A 17,007-nucleotide genomic window follows, 5' to 3' on the forward strand; every position below is an offset into this window, starting at 1 on the left:
CGTGAAGAGTTTAGGAGGGTTTGGTGGAGGTCTGGAAAAAGTAATGCAATGACCTAAAAACGAGTCTCACATTTAGTTAAATTTTTTTCTTTTTAAAAAATATGGGATGCCTCATGAATTTACATGTCATCCTGGTGTAAGAACCAAGATAATCTTCGTACTGTTCTAATTTTACTATCTGGGCTGTCAAAGCTAACACTTAGTATTAGCATTTAAACAAATTTCCCTGGAGGGGGAAGCAAATCCAAACTTGGATGCACTTTTAAATTTTCCAGCAGGTTTCCTTTTAACTCTAGCCACTTGGCAATAAAGATGCAGAGCAGAGTGGCCACCTCTGGGGTGAGTAATTTTAGAGCCTTAATTTCGAAGAGTCTACTGGCTTAAAGATACATGAAATGTTGACAAATTCAAGAGACATTTAAAACTCCGACCAGTGAGGTGGTGCTTAAGGAGAATTTATGAACTAAGTCATTATGTATAAACACGAGGACTTAGGATATGCTTTTAAAAGGGAATACAAATCCTACTGCCATCTGAAGTAGTCAGAAATTGAAGATTTCATTTCAGCGCTTCCCAGACGTGTCAATAATGGCATAGAGTGTAAGGACTTCTAATCTCACTGGGACCAGGAGCTGAAATAGTAGAGGAGGATCATTCTAATGACACCTCCTGATAATGCAGGAACCCACACGTCAAAAGGCCAAGGCAGAAGAAAACAGAGGAGAGTACTCTCTCAGTGGCCAAAAAATTAACATCATTACATCCGGGGGCTCTCTCTGCATTCTGAAACGGTTAATGAAATAATCACATGTGCATATGAATGTGTATAAAAACCTTCGTTTTGGTTACTTTGTCACCTTCATGGCAAGGCATGACCACAAATCTCAGCAATACAAGCTCACTTTTGGCAGAGGGAAGAGGAATAATTTTTAATTTTTCTGAATGAACAAAGTCATTAACGTGGCTGATTTGTATTGGAAAGGAGGGGGGAAAAAAAAAACCAGCGCCCAAGAATGAGTAAGAGTGCCGTGGATTGTGCTGCAGCCAGGGCCTTGGGTTTGCCATGCACGCTGCCTGTGGGGAGCCAGATGCAGAAGGAAGTGATGATGCACCGGGGTGGGGGAGGCGGGAGCACCAGATACAAACTCGTGATGGGAAGTAGAGAGAAGGGCACAGCTGGCCGCCCTCCCAGTGGTCCAGGGGGCCGGGAAGGGAAAAGGACCAGGTCCTCCGGGAACTGCCCCAGAGAGGAAATGTGGAGCGCAAACACATGTAGGCAATACTTATGCGGGCAAGCCTGTCCCCAGGAGTCTCTGTGCGTCCCGTGGGGCACTAGCCGTGCATTCACTTCCTTTCTGGAGGCGATCTTGTTAGAACAGTACGAATTCATACCAAAGTCTCTCCTTAGCGCCTCCTGCACCAACCCCCTTTTCGCCACAGGGCAGGCGCGGGTGGGCGAGCGTGCATACACACGTCCTTTCTTTCTAAGTTTCTGCGTTAGGAGCCCCAACCCAGACGGCATCACTTACCGAGCTTCAATAGCCAGCCTTCTCGGTCTGGGTTGAAGAAAGTGTGAGTAAGGTCATTCCCATCATCTTCTGGGATTTTAAAGGGTTCGTTTTTTATGCTCTCATACAGATTCTGGGATAAAAGATGACACTGCATGTCTCTGACCCTAGAAATACCTCTCCTCCCGCCCTTTCCCATCATTCATTTAGTAAGTGTCACTGTGTGCCACGCACTGGTAGCATGGGGAACGCCTCTCCCTTCAGGGGCTCACAGAGACAAGAGAAATAAGACGCCTAATGGACACTTAGGAAAGAAAAGAGATCAGCCCGACTTCCATTCGAGCCTTTAGCTTCAGATTTATAAACCACTTTCCCCCACTGACTCCTCACTGGGCCTCACTACCAAGTTCTTAATGAAATTCACATAATTATGTGTATGGTCCGAGCAGACACTGGATGATCCCATGTCCCTCCCGTCCGCTCCATCAGCGCCACCCGGGACCACAGTCTTGAATCAGCGCCAAACTCACCCGGAGCAGCTCCTCGGGCAGGTCTCCCCCGTCGTTGATGCCTCGATTCATGGCGATGAACCTCTCCACGGTGGGCTTGTCTTTGACATTGGGGTTATGCAGGCTGGTGTTCAACATGATGATGGCAAATGAGAGGACGTAACAAGTGTCTAAAAGAGAAAAGCAAAATCCGATAGGAAACATCCCACCCGAAAGAACAAGTAACGCCGGATGAGATAGAGAATAAAAAGCAGTGCTCTCATAAGAATGGGCAAAATCCAAGCGCCTGGGTATGCTCTAACTGAAAGGTTATATACTGTTCACTGAAAAGAGCAAGGCACGGGAAAGAACATAAAGCATTCAAGACTTAAAGATGTTTATTTCTTCAGATTGTAAAAGAAGAACACATACAGCATAGAAAACCAGAAAAGCACAATGTATAAAAAAGAAGATATAAACTACCTATAATCTCACCACGTAGTAATAACTTATTTTGCTTTCTTACATAAATGTGCCTACGTGTAAGGTATCACAAATGTATCTCACAGATACAGACTGTAACACAATTAGAATGAAAACAGATACATTGTTTTGAAGTCTGCTTTTTGGCTAATCTTATTAGCATTTTTCCATGTCAATAAAGCCTCTTAAAAACATGATTTTTAGTAGTTGCATACTTCATAATTCAGAGGTACCCTAACTTACATTCTTACTACCTTATTGTTAGAATTTGGATAGTTTCCAACCTTTTACTATTATAAATACCATTTAAAGCAATGTTCTTAGGCAAGAACCTAAGCCCTTTTGTTTTAGGAATGACCTAGTACCTAGAAGAGAACCTGGCAGGCACTGCCAACCGCAGGAGAGGACGCCCCCCCCCCCACCAGCCCCGCTCACCTGTTGACTGGAACACCCCGTGGTTGCACTGACAGTAGCGCTGGGCAAACGCCTCCATCATCCGGTCAATCTTCTGGGCCTCTCCCGGCAGCCGGAAGCTCCACAGGAACTGCCTAGGAGGTCAAGACAGGGCAAGTTATGGGACTTGAGGAGATAATTTGTTTCTCCGTGAATGATTTCTGCGGCAAAGGGAGACGTGGGGGACTTCAGCCTTCAGTCAAGTAACTCTGAACAGATGCAGGCTAGCTCCTCCACATCACCACTCTCTCGATCGGAGGGAATGCATTTAGAAAACAATTAAGATTTTCCTATTCAAAAGAATGGTTCTGCTCCTCAGACTGATACACGACTGAAATATAGATAATGCTCATTTTAAAAGAACTCCAATTTCCAGAAAAAAAGATGACATAGCAGGAAAAGAGATTTTCTATCAAAGCGTTCATGACTGATCCCTTTAAGTCAAAGAGAGACCTGTGGTCAACAGATTTAACTCTGGATTATTTTCATCTATCTAAATGACAACACAAAAGATGATATCATTTACACTAACGGCAGTGAAAATACCAAATGACAATTTCTCAAAAGACACAGGTAATAGATTTAGCAAAAAAATTAATGTTGAGTTTTTTCCTTCTAAAATGAAGGGCACACTATCTACTTCCTATCCTAGGGCAGGAAATTAAAGGGTTTTCTAAAGCGAAATTGGGAAAGATTCAAAGTGTAAATATTCATCAATTTCCAAAATGTTAAATGAAAGACCTGAGGAACAGTTCTGCAAAATCTGCTTTCAATTTAATTCCCTTTAATCATCCCATCATTTCAATCATAGGCCAACAGACTACTTTCCTTTAAGATGCTTCGAGATACTCAAATAACCGCCAAAGGTAAATTTCATTAAAGTGCCAGCCAGGGTAGACGCATAACCAAAGACCCGCCTCCCGCTCCACAAGTTGCTAGCTTTGAATGCACTCACCGTAAGGCCTGGACGAGGTTGAGATCGGTGAACTCATGTAGCTCCACAAACGCATGAAGAACCTGGATGTTAAACTCATCTCTAGCAAGAGAAACAAAAGATACGGGGGTCGGGGGGAGAGCAGAAGTCAGACACTGATGCTGAGAATCCAAGGTCATCCCGACCCCCAGCCCGGCCGCCTCCCACGCTGAGCGCTGCGGCCCCGCGGCCGGGGCGGGGCGGGCAGCCCTCTACCTGCAGCTCTCTGTCTGCTAGCTGAACACAGGAGGAGTCCTTCCGCCCCCAAGCACGCCAGCTGCTGTTCCCCAGCACCCCTCGGGACAAAGCTCGGAGCATCCTGGAGTTTGTTTCTCTAGGTAACTAACTGCTGACCAACCTGCCACAGGTGTCTCCGGAGGCCTTACCTCTCCCCCAGGTAGTCACCGATGGCTGTTTTGTTGAGCCCTTCACCTTTATACAAGAACTGGGCGATGTCTTCACAAGTGTTCTTCAGCAGATCATTCTCTATTAAGAATTGGATCCCCTGGAAAGACAGCAAAGATGCCAATGGTGCCTTAGACCCCAGGAAGGTCCGGAAAGGAGACAAGGGCACAGGAAGAATGGGTGTGAGTGCTCTGGACACAGAGGAAGTATCTACTAAGTAATTCCAAGTTCTGCAGGAAGCAGGGCTCACAACATGAGCTGCACTCTACAAACAGGCAGGTAAGCTGTCTCAGTGCCCCTGGGTTCCAGCTGACACCGTGGACACCGCCACCTTACAGACTATGGACTCTGGCTGCTGCCTTTCCACTTACTTTTTTAGGATCCATGTTGAATTTTTTCCTGCCCATGGCTACCTGTTTGTTCCTCTGCATGTTTTTCCTGTAAAACAACCACCACAGCCATTTAAGTACTCCAGGTATTCGAGAATTTTTGAAAGACTGATATGACCCCCACACGCGTCCACTGATTTGCAGGGATTTCTGAGATTTATCCAGGAAAGCACAGGCACACTTAGGTCTAACTATGGAAGGACACTGAAATCCTGACCCTGGCCCCACGCTCATTTGTTCCTCCTACCGCAGTGGGTTTCTTTTTTTAACATGATTTTTTAAAACTTTATTGAGGTATAGTTTACATATAACATACCCATTTTGAGTGCACATCTGAATGATGTTTACTAAGTTTACTAAGTTGTGCAACTATCACCATAATCCAGTTTTAGAGCATTTTCAAAACCCCAGAAGTGTATGCTATGTAAGTTAATAGCTTATTGCCTCAATCTGTTCGTCCATTCATCTGCTGGTAGACATTTAAAGCTAATTCCAGTTTTTGGCTATTTTAAATAAGAATACTGTAGATATCCTCGTGCATGTGGGCACGCTCTCATTTCTCTTGAGTAAATTACCTGGGAGCTGAATTGCTGGGCACAGCACGGATATATGGTCAACATTATGAGAAACTGCCATCCCGTTTTCCCCAGTGTTTACACTGCTTATTCTCACCAGCTCTCGGCAACTCGAGACGCCACCTGTCTATTTAATGCCAGCCGTCCTAGTGGGTGTGAAGCAGCATCTCCTTATGACTAATGATACTGAGCATTTTTCATGTGTCTATTATATACATATAAAAGTGTTCAAGTTTTTTGCCCATTTTTTAGTTAAGCTGATTTATTTATTTATTTGTTTGTTTGTCTGGCTGCGCCGGGTCTTAGTTGCGGCACGCAGGATCTTCGTTGCTGCGTGCGGGGTCCTTGTTGCAGCGTGCGGGATCTTTTTTAGTTGCAGCATGCGGGATCTAGTTCCCTGACCAGGGATCGAACCGGGGCTCCCTGCATTGGGAGCGTGGAGTCTTAACCACTGGACCACGAGGGAAGTCCCTAAGCTGTTTTTTTATTAGTAAGTTTTATGTGTTCTTTCTATAGGTATTCTGGATACAGGTCCTTTTTCAAATTCGGGTATTGCAAGTATTTTCTCCTCATCTGTGGTTTGCCTATTCATTTCTTTTAGGAGTATATTTTATAAGAGCAGAGATTGTAAATTCTGATGAACTCCTATTTGTCCATTTCTTTTAAGCTACAGTTTTTTTTTTAATGGCAAGTAAGAAAGCTATAATTCAGAACTGACAATGCAGTGACTGGATGTGATGAGCTGGCCGATTTCTGCAGGACATGCAGCTTCACTAATCCCTGATGGCCCTGCCCACACAAGTTTAAAATAACAAAATCAAACAGTCTCATGAAGCCAGACAGGGAGACTCAGGCTTAGAAAAATACAGACATGTAGCGAATTAGAAATAGCCCATTTACGACATTAAGCAGTGAGAAAATGGTCTGGGAACCCCATTCAAAATTAAACTCTCAAAGCAACTAAGATTTCACGTAGTTAAAAGAAGAAAATAACCTGTAGACACCCCTTGTCACTTTGTGCTATAATCTCATTTCTACGTTCTCTTCTCTTAAGTCTTAGGGAGGCACCAGCAAGCTTGTGATGACACCCAGACACAACTGGGCCTCCAGCCTTCTGGAACTGCACTGGCAGCATCCATTAAGCTTTTCCTTTACCGAAAAGGAAAAACAGAAACTCGAGAATAGGTACACAGTGGACAAGAGAAGGGAAGAAATAGTTCACACGACCATTTAAGGGCAGTTTAAGGCTTTGGGGGACCTGCCAAGTTCTCCAGTTCAGCCTTTCCAACACTGTCAAAAGCCCTCACATTTAGAAGTCCCTGCGCTGAAGGCAAAAAGTATGGTTACGTACGTGCTTGCTAGGCAAAGAGGGCAGAAAACACACTTTCTTCTTAAATACACCATGTGTGTACAATTGCAGGCTGGCACTTGGCGATGCTACAACCACAAAACCACTTGGAAGAGGACAGACTCACCTCTCTTCTGTGGACCCCAGGTTTTCAATTTCATTAGCTACTTCTGCTATCTCATCCTTCAGCCTCTGCAAAACACACAGCCCAGAATTACCAGGAGGAAGATACAGATCAAATTAAAATCTCTAAAATCTCACACAACTCCCTCCAACCAAAAACTAAAATAAAGCAAAATGAAATTAAATAAGATGACGCCCCCCCAAAATCTAAAAATTTTTGGAAAATTCATCTATTCAACAAATATTTCTTGGGTTCCTACCAGATAGTAAACATTCTAGGGAATACAAAGGTGAAAAAGATACCTCCTGACCTCAAGGAGTTTACAGTCTAGGACAGAAATTTATAATCATACACACTATGTACAGTATGTATTTTTCCACTGAAAACGGCGGCCTTAACACAGTCTGCTGGAGCACATCTGCAGCTCACTGAACAGCGGGTGACAGAAGATTCCCTGGATAAACCACTCCCCCCAACGCCCAGGCTGCCCGGCCAGCAGTGCTGGTGCTGGGCCAACAGTGCCGCCAAGTGGCTGGCAAAGGGAACGCCGATCCCAGCTCTGCCTTCCACCCCTCCCCCATCTAAGCAGGCCCTCAGAGTGGACGACTGTCACGCTGGAGGGGGCTTTGAGTGAAGAACTGCTAAGCTTTCCCAGCACTTACCAGTGAAGGAGGAATCAAAGAACTAGGGCCACAGTAAAGTATACTCACACCAACACTAGAGCACACCCTGTCTTTCCGACGATACACTTTGCAGCTTGGGGTTACAGGGTGTGCCCCGCCCACCCCACCCCCACCCACCCCGTCCCTGAGCTCTCAAATGTTTTACAGAGCAGAGAATTCTAAAAGAATTGGCTTCCCCAGGGGCTAAAATAATCCAACTAATGGCAACCTATCAACAGGTGTTTTCATTCCTATTTTACAGATAAAGAAACTGAAGACCAAAGAGGCAAAATTCTCTATCTAGAATCACCCTGCCAGAAAGTGGCCGCCAGGATGTGGACATGGGTCTACTTAACCTGAAGCCTGGGTTCTAGTCGCAGTCAGGAGACCTGTCACTCTAGCCTGACAGCCGGCCAGCTGGGTGCAGCTTACAGAGCACTCCTCCTCTCCGAGATTCCACTCTCACTTGTTAAGCAAAGCTGGTTATCAATACCTGCACTTTATCAGAACTGTGGTGAGACCAAGTCAGAAGGTGTCACGAGAAGACACCTGGTCGAGGTGGCTGCCCAGCTCCTACCTGGATGTCGGCCAGCAGCTCCTGCTTCCTCCGCCGAATGTTCTCCAGCTCCTGGCGCTCCTCTGCAGTCAGGTCACTGGGAACTACAGAAAAGGAGGGAAGGATTACTAAGAAAGCTTTTACCGCGCCAAAAATAAATACAATCCAGAGACCGCAAAAGGACAAAGGTACCACGGAAGAGGTGAGACGCCAGTGTCGGAAATGAACGACTGCTGGGGACGGATCTGGCTCCCATTCTCCGTCACGATTACCAAGGTTAGAAAGGATAGTGGATCACAGAGAAGAGCTCTGATAAAGGAACAGCTGTCACAAAAAAACAAGAGAGAAAAGGCTGCCTGAGATGAGATGAGGTTGGCTAGGAATGAAAGAGGAGGACTGTTGGCCAGGCCCTGGCCATTTCCATCCTGAGGGGTGGGGGGCTCAGGCCCCTGGGTTAAGCCATCTCTCTAGGCCTCGGCTCCCTCACTGGGTCCAGCCCCGACACAGGGCGATGTCCATGACCCTAGAGGGGAGCGGGAGGCAACAGAGAAGCAACGTGAATGACAGTTCTGTGCCATTCTGGAGGGGGAAGGGGAGAGACTAGTATGTACAGAGAAAAAAAATCTAGAAGGACACACCCCCAAACTGAAACAATGTTTAACTCTGAGGATGGGGTTATGGGGACTTTTCTCTCTGCTTTATACCCTTCAACATTTTTTGAATCATATTTTTAAATGAGCTCTTTTCATCAGAACGAAGTCACTTAATTCCCCATCACAGTTCTCACCACAAAACGCTTCCACATTCCTCAAGACTCCATCTCCTTTAAAAGCAGGGGCTCGGGGTAGGAAGGCCCTACAACGGTCCTTCTGAGCGCGCGGGCAGCCAGTGGTCGATGGAAGAACAGGCGTTGGCATCAGGCATGCCCGGCTCCAATCCCAGATCCAACCCACCACACAGCACTCAGGCCACTTTGCACAGTTACTGAACCTATTCAGGCCACGTTCAGCACCAATAAAATGGGGACACCCTCGCCCATGCACTGGCTGCTGTGAGGGTGAAGTCCCATAGTCACTGAAGTGCACCCCATCCCGCCTGGGGCTTAGGAGGGGCTCACAAGTGTTGGTCCCATTCCCTTGGGGGCCACAGCAAAGGTCCCCATGTTGCCAGATGGGAGGGGCAGTACCTGGATGCTTCTATCCTTCGCGCAGGCGCCTCAGTAAGTGAGAACGGCTCCGTATGATGTGGTGGTCACAAGCCGAATGTGGGTAGGAAGCACTTGAAATGTGATTAAGCCCAGTTTGAGATGGGCTGTGTGTGTAAAATACACACCACATTTTGTACCAAAAGAGTAACATATCTCTTTAATACTTTTTGTATTGATTACACATTGAAATGATAAGTTGGTAAATAAAATATATTATTTTAATTGTGCTCACAGGGGCTGCTGGAGAGTAACACTGCATTTGTGGCTCATATTACGTTTCTACTGGGCAGCACAGTGGAACAGTTCTGCTTGAAGGCATAGCAGGGTGCACGACTTGCCAAGCATGGCACTGAAACTGAATCTACTGCGATCTACTCTCTGTAGTACTGAATCTACTCTCCCCAAATATATCATAAAAATCATGTAAGACAACAGAAGAGGGTAGAAACAACAGACCACGATTAAGTCTCAGCACAGGTTAGTTAGTTACATTAGGTTCTAAGCTGATTCTTCCTTTTTTATCCAGCTTTTTTCCCCACCCTTGTCTAGAAAAGTGTCTTTTTTAAAAAAATAAATTTATTCATTTTTATTTATTTTTCTTTTTTTTTTTTTAACATCTTTATTAGAGTATAATTGCTTTACAATGGTGTGTTAGTTTCTGCTTTATAACAAAGTGAATCGGTTATACGTATACATATGTCCCCATATCTCTTCCCTCTTGCATCTCTCTCCCTTCCATCCTCCCTATCCCACCCCTCTAGGTGGTCACAAAGCACAGAGCTGATCTCCTGCTGCTATGCGGCTGCTTCCCACTAGCTATCTATTTTACGTTTCGTGGTGTATATATGTCCATGCCACTCTCTCACTTTGTCCCAGCTTACACTTCCCCCTCCCCGTATCCTCAAGTCCATTCTCTAGTAGGTCTGCATCTTTATTCCCGTCTTGCCCCTAGGTTCTTCTGACCATTTTTTTTTTTTTAGATTCCATATATATGTGTTAGCATATGGTATTTGTTTTTCTCTTTCTGACTTACTTCACGCTGTATGACAGTCTCTAGGTCCATCCACCTCACTACAAATAACTCAGTTTCGTTCCTTTTTATGGCTGAGTAATATTCCATTGTATATATGTGCCACATCTTCTTTATCCATTCATCTGTCGATGGACACTTAGGTTGCTTCCATGTCCTGGCTATTGTAAATAGAGCTGCAATGAACATTTTGGTATGTGACTCTTTTTGAATTATGGTTTTCTCAGGGTATATGCCCAGTAGTGGGATTGCTGGGTTGTATGGTAGTTCTATTTTTAGTTTTTTAAGGAACCTCCATACTGTTCTCCATAGTGGCTGTATCAATTTACATTCCCACCAACAGTGCAAGAGGGTTCCCTTTTCTCCACACCCTCTCCAGCATTTATTGTTTGTAGATGTTTTGATGATGGCCATTCTGACTGGTGTGAGATGATATCTCATTGTAGTTTTGATTTGCATTTCTCTAATGATTAATGATGTTGAGCATTCTTTCATGTGTTTGTTGGCAATCTGTATATCTTCTTTGGACAAATGTCTATTTAGGTCTTCTGCCCATTTTTGGATTGGGTTGTTTGTTTTTTTGATATTGAGCTGCATGAGTTGCTTGTATGTTTTGGAGATTAATCCTTTGTCAGTTGCTTCATTTGCAAATATTTTCTCCCATTCTGAGGGTTGTCTTTTCGTCTTGTTTATGGTTTCCTTTGCTGTGCAAAAGCTTTTAAGTTTCATTAGGTCCCACTTGTTTAGTTTTGTTTTTATTTCCATTTCTCTAGGAGGTGGATCAAAAAGGATCTTGCTGTGATTTATGTCATAGAGTGTTCTGCCTATGTTTTCTTCTAAGAGTTTGATGATGTCTGGCCTTACATTTAGGTCTTTAATCCATTTTGAGTTTATTTTTGTGTACGGTGTTAAGGAGTGTTCTAATTTCATTCTTTTACATGTAGCTGTCCAGTTTTCCCAGTACCACTTATTGAAGAGGCTGTCTTTTCTCCACTGTATATTTATTTTTGGCTGCATTGGGTCTTCGTTGCTGCACACAGGCTCTCTAGTTGCGGCGAGCGGGGGCTACTCTTGGTTGCGGTGTGCGGGCTTCTCATTGCGGTGGCTTCTCTTATTGCAGAGCACGGGCTCTAGGTATGCAGGCTTCAGTAGTTGTGGCACGCAGGCTCAGTAGTTGTGGCTCGCGGGCTTAGCTGCTCTGCGGCATGTGGGATCTTCCCGGACCAGGGCTCAAACCCGTGTCCCCTGCATTGGCAGGCGGATTCCCAACCACCACGCCACCAGGAAAGTCCCTAGAAAAGTGTCTTTTAAACTTCTCCAAGACCCACAGTTAAGAAATGTATTTGATTTCACGACCCAATCTCCCCCATACACAACAGTATCAAAAACGATACCCTTGGGACTTCCCCGGTGGTCCAATGGTTAAGACTCCATGCTTCCACTGCAGGGGGCATGTGTTTGATCCCTGATTGGGAAACTAAGATCCCACATGCCGCACAGTGCAGCCAAAAAAAGAAAACAAAAACAAAAACAAACCCCTCACCACGTGAAATCCATTGACATTTTCTACTGTTTTACTCTTAGTTTTCCTAACAGCCGCTGTGGCCCACGAAACTGATTTCGTAGCCTAATGAACGCACTGAGTCCTGTAGTTTGAAATACACTCCTAATTCACTAGAGGCTGGAAGACAGAGCCATCCAGAGATTCCAACAGACCACCTACACCCAGCCCAGGCCTTCCAAGTGCGGCCTCAACTGTGTCTCTGTGAACTCAGGGGTGAGCATTCCAACAGCTACTTCAGGAGAAAGTTAACTAACAACAGATCAGTTCTAGTTAGAGCGAAAACCACTCTAAGAAACAACACAAACTCTACTGACTCATACCCCATTCTAGAGAAAAGCACGCCTAAAGGAGTTCACTCTGCTTCTTCTGGACTTCACAAACCAGAAAAATTTCTAGTCCATGAAGATGAGAAGTTCCCTTTAAGAAACTAATTTCCTGAGCTTCTAACATAACATGGTTTTGCAAATTTGAGGCAATAGTTCATTTCTTTAATAGCTATTCCATGGGGGAATGAATAACCAGGCTTTGACTCTGAACCACAGAGAAGGCTTGATCAGATCACTAAGGAGTCTCGCCCCAATCAGAGGCAAGACTACGGTCCTCATAACAAGGCTGATGAAAAACAGAACCATGATGTGAAAAATTTGTATCTCAAGACTGCTGGATACCCTGAGAAGCCAATTTCTATTGTTCCAAACTGGAAACTCTCAGTGGTGGCTTCCTTTTCAGAATCTAAGCACCCAGCCATTCTGGGTTAGCCTTCGCACAAGACACTTTTTCTGGAAGGTCGCAATCTAGTTTCTGCAGTAGAAGTTCAAAATGTGCCTGCGGTCCTCCACCTTCTGAGATGCTGCTTTAGAGAGAGTAAAGGAATAAAAAAAGGTACAATCCTGCAATACCACAGAGTACGGGGAGAGGGGCCATCGGCAAAAGAGGCTTCAACGAATTTCCAGGGCAAAGAAGGCGGAGCGCCAACACCTCCCTCTGAAAGCAGACTCCACGAGGGCAGGGACCTTGCATGCCTGACACTGCCGTGTTCGCAGCACCCAGCACAGTGCCTGGCACCCAAAGGTTCTGAATATATATTTGTCCCCAGGCAAAAACAAAGGAGCTGGACCGGCACGTGGAGAGCAAGCATGGGAGAGGGTGCCCAGGGCGGAGCCTCGATGCCTGTATTTGGGAGGCCTGGTACTGCCCTGTGGAGAGCAGACTTATGCCCCAGGCCCGTCCCCACACTTGGAGCTCCCACTCAGCCCATCCACCGTATCATTCTTCCGCGCACAGAGATGGCTGAGCCTCCGGCCCGAATGGCAACCAGCAGGGCAGGGAGCAGATAATCTACCCTGGAGCAGACAGAGATAATTAAGGGAACAGAAGAAAACTCTGAAAGAACAGGAAACTATGAAAAGGCGACAATTACAGAAAAAGAATAAGCTCTTGGAAATTAAACATATTTTGCCCCTCTAGCCTCTCCCAAAATAAAAAAAGTCAATAAAAGGATAAAAGATGAAGCTGAGGCACTCCTACAGAACAAAGTGCAAAAGAAAAGACTTGAAAAAAGAAGCAAAACAAAATATAAGCAAGAAGTCAGTCCATTCAGTATAATAAAGTTTTTTTTAATCTCAGAGAAGCCCTCAGAGTAAAGTTCAGAAGTTGAAGGATTAAAGACGATCCTAAAACCTCGATGAGGAGTAAAGAGGGGAACCAGACCACCCACAAAACAAGAATCGGGCTGGAGCAACAGAGATCCCGGAAGACAGTGGAAGGGGCTTTCAGAGTTCTAAACAAAAACGATTCTGACCCGACACGCACGCACGCTCACAGTGTGGAGAGGATCCGATTAGAACAAGAGGCCAATGGGCTGCAAGAAGACCATCCTCAGGAAGAGTGGACGAGAGAATGAATGGGAAAGAGCTGGAGTGTTTACGATGGGAGAAGGCATCACTTGGGTCTCCTCTCAACAGAAGAACAAGGTAGCTAGAAACAGGAAAAACAAAGGCTAGAGGGAATCAGGGTTCAAGCCACATGCCAACGGGAGGCAAGAAAGGAGGCATCGACCTTGGTGCTGGGAAGAGCTCCCAGGAGGGCACACACTCCTGTCGCGGGGAGGGTGCCAGTGGGGAGCACGTGGCACAGAGGCCACTTCAGGTTCCAGGACAGAAGCTGTATGTAGTCAGCTGTGAGCATGCTGAAATGGGGAAAGAGCTGACGGAGGTGTGAGGGCCCGAGAGAGGCAAGGAGCACACGAAGGGCAAGCGGGGTCCCCGCACCTCCTCTTACAAAGGAGCAGGAGGCACACGTGAAAGATCACAGACAGAAATCAAGGTTGTGAATGTGTGTATGAGAGTCTCAAAGATGAAAATTAAGCGACCAGACATTTGTGAAAAACTATCAAAAATGGACAGGGAGAGAGTGAAGGAAAGAATGCTGCAAGTGAAGGAAATCAGGAGATAATCTTTGACTTTGATAAAATAATCAGCAGGAAGAGAATATCAATACAAACCTGGCAGCATCTACCAGAAGATCAAAAACCAGAAAAAGTTCATTATGAGTGGTTGCTTCTGGGTAGGGGGGTCTGGGAATGGAGAGAGATGGGGCACATGAGCTCCTGAATACTTGCTTAAAAAAATACAGTTAAGTACTACTGCATTTTTTAAATGAAAAATAAAAATGTTAGTCTACCTATGGTCACTAGAAAAAGACAGGCCTTCTATTGGGCTGGCCAAAAAGTTCGTTCGGGATTTTCCATAACATCTTATGGAACATCAATATGTCCTGGTGGTCAGATGGAAGATACTTCTAGCCAATGTGCAGTTAGAACCAGCAAGGCATTTATCCACATTTACTTTGAAGCTGTCTCCTGACATTAACCACGCGATTTCTAAATCGCTTCTCCATTCCACACTTAGTACCCTTAAATCACAGCACTGCTTCCCTTTTGGTTCAACAAATCACCTAAGAACTAAAAAAAAAAAAAAAAAAAAGAAGCAGATTTAGATCTCATTTTTCTAGTGGAATTTTGCTCTGAGGTGAGAAAAAAAAAATCCAGCATTTTAACAAATGTATTTTCCTCTGCTTAAACTTATCAATGCAACACCAAATTTTCAACTCAAGCCCTCATTCTCATGTTGCCCATGAGGAAAAGAAAAATTCCACAGACAAAATGCTTAATTTCATTTAACAGCATGAAGAATCAAAACCATGGCTGGAGAGCCAGAGGAGTAAGTGATCCCTAGGATCCTAGCTGGCGTCTCAAGGACCCTGGAAGGCTGCCACCAGGACACGACAGGAACAGCTGGTACTCAGAAACCACCGCATCCACTCGGCACCCCGAGTTTCTGAGAAAGCAGCGTGGGCCCCTGGGAAAGGCATCTATCTACCCAAGCCCTGGCGTAGCCATTAGGGTTAAACTGTAAAAGATCTGATGGGCCAGATGGCAGATCAACAAACAACTCCTCCCCCCGCACCCCCACCCCCCGACTGCCACGTGCTGCAGCCACGCTTCTGTGCCAGGAAGGCAGCTAAACCCTCTTCTCCTGAAAAGAATGGCAACTAGGGAGGCAGCGGCCTGCGCATAAAGGACACGGGGCAGAGGGCATGGAGGCCTTGGGATTTCGTGCCTGCAAGGGTTAATTTCAATACAAGGTGTCCTGCTTCCAGCACGGGGACCCGTCCAGCAGCAGCCCCTCACCATTCCCTTGCAGGGCTCCAATTTAATGAAGGGGATTAAAGAGCCTACAACAACAAGAGACCATTGTGCTCGGCTGTGAATAGAAAAGCCACACAAGGGGACCTTCTATTTATTTCTTTATTTAAATGTTGCTCTGCGGATTTAACCGGCAGAAACCCAGGGCAGCAATGTGCTCCATCCAGCGCATACAAAGGAGGCTCTCTTAAAGGGACAGCGCCCTCCTTCCGGGCTGGGGGCGGGCAGATATGCACATGCGGCATCGCTAGGTCCAGCTTCTCCCTCTCCAGCGGTCACAGTCACGGGCAGGTGCCCAGAGACCTGCCCTGAAGTCCAACTGAAAAGGCAGATCTTCTGACAGCAGTTTCTGCTCAACAGGAATACAGGCGGCTGCCAGCCAAAAGGGACCACGTTGTCTGCCCTTCGTCCCCAGGGGTGACCTATATCAAAGTGTTGGAGGTGCACTTCAGGGCCCAGACACAGCTCCCTGAGGTCCTCCAGCTATACCAGGTCCCTCTGCCTAGCTTTAAAATACATCATTTGCGTTATTTTTTCCACCATAATCATCAACCATCATCCTTCTTATATATAGCCCTTGCCTTTCGGTGGATAAGAAGGGTCTAAATTTAAACCAGCACAGCAGGGAAACATTTAAAAAGGTGAGGCCAAGAGTCCATAAGGCCCTCCCTTTTCCCCACGTGTGGAGAAAGTAGACAGACAGGTCTGGTCTCCACGCAGCCCAGGAGGGCGTCGGTGTACAGCAGAAGCGCTTCCAGGCCTCCGGAGCCTGCGCCGGCCAGGGTGCCCTGCTAAGCAAGGCCAGACCCTTTCCAGGCTGGAGTTTCATGAAACTGAAAACACACACAGCCTCAGAAACCACCTGCCCACCTGGAGCCACAGCAGCCTGGTAAAGTAAAGCATGAGGATTAGCAGACGCAAACTATTATACACAGAATGGAGAAACAACAAGGTCCTACTGTATAGCACAGGGAACCATATTCAATATCCTATGATAAACCACAATGGAAAAGAGTATGAAAAAGAATACACACACACACACGTATATATATAACTGAATCACTTTGCTGTACAGCAGAAATTAACACAACATTGTAAATCAACTATATTTCAGTAAAATAAATGTTCTTAAAAAAGAAAGAAAGGTAAAGTAAAGCACTGGGCCTTCCTGTACCCTCTCCAGAAACTGTTACCAGCTCCAGAGGGAACATGAGCTATTTACAAACAGCTCTTGGGTTCAAGAGCGCAAATCTGGGAAGCTGCCCACGGAGTGAAGGCGGTGTGCCTCCAAAGACAAAGATCAAAGGGCCTGCGTACAGAACTCACGGTGTGGTGGGTGCTGCTCATACCACCAGGCACTTTCTGAATCAGCCTGTGCAGATCCTCCGGTCAGATCACTCACTCTGCCCCACCCTGGGGTAAGTCACGTTGGTCTCCCAAGAGATCCCAGTGCCTTCCAATGTGAAAAAACCCAAAAGACTAGAAAGAACTCAGGCTTTGGTGACATACAGTCAGCAGACTTTCACAAAACTCTCA

At 45.8% G+C, this 17,007-nt stretch overlaps 1 protein-coding gene and 1 non-coding gene across 5 annotated transcripts in view; both read right to left on the reverse strand.

The window, feature by feature from the left end:
• CYTH1 (cytohesin 1) overlaps nt 1–17,007 on the reverse strand; it is a 79,576-nt gene that overhangs the window by 14,217 nt on the left and 48,352 nt on the right. For 2 of the 4 annotated variants that reach the window (XM_036836812.1, XM_036836813.1), the window contains exons 2-9: nt 7,986–8,068; nt 6,750–6,814; nt 4,682–4,748; nt 4,292–4,410; nt 3,888–3,968; nt 2,915–3,027; nt 2,039–2,187; nt 1,529–1,641 (exon numbers count right to left, since the gene is read on the reverse strand). In XM_036836812.1, coding sequence (XP_036692707.1) covers nt 1,529–1,641; nt 2,039–2,187; nt 2,915–3,027; nt 3,888–3,968; nt 4,292–4,410; nt 4,682–4,748; nt 6,750–6,814; nt 7,986–8,068 — 790 coding nt within the window. The remainder of the gene's footprint in view (nt 1–1,528; nt 1,642–2,038; nt 2,188–2,914; nt 3,028–3,887; nt 3,969–4,291; nt 4,411–4,681; nt 4,749–6,749; nt 6,815–7,985; nt 8,069–17,007) is intronic. The other 2 variants (XM_036836811.1, XM_036836815.1) reach the window with 1 other exon arrangement.
• On the reverse strand, nt 96–199 carry LOC118887637. Its single transcript, XR_005018112.1, has one exon. It is a non-coding gene; the product is annotated as a U6 spliceosomal RNA (small nuclear RNA).

Source organism: Balaenoptera musculus, chromosome 20 (genome assembly GCF_009873245.2).
Source record: "Balaenoptera musculus isolate JJ_BM4_2016_0621 chromosome 20, mBalMus1.pri.v3, whole genome shotgun sequence".
Lineage (NCBI taxonomy): Eukaryota > Metazoa > Chordata > Mammalia > Artiodactyla > Balaenopteridae > Balaenoptera > Balaenoptera musculus.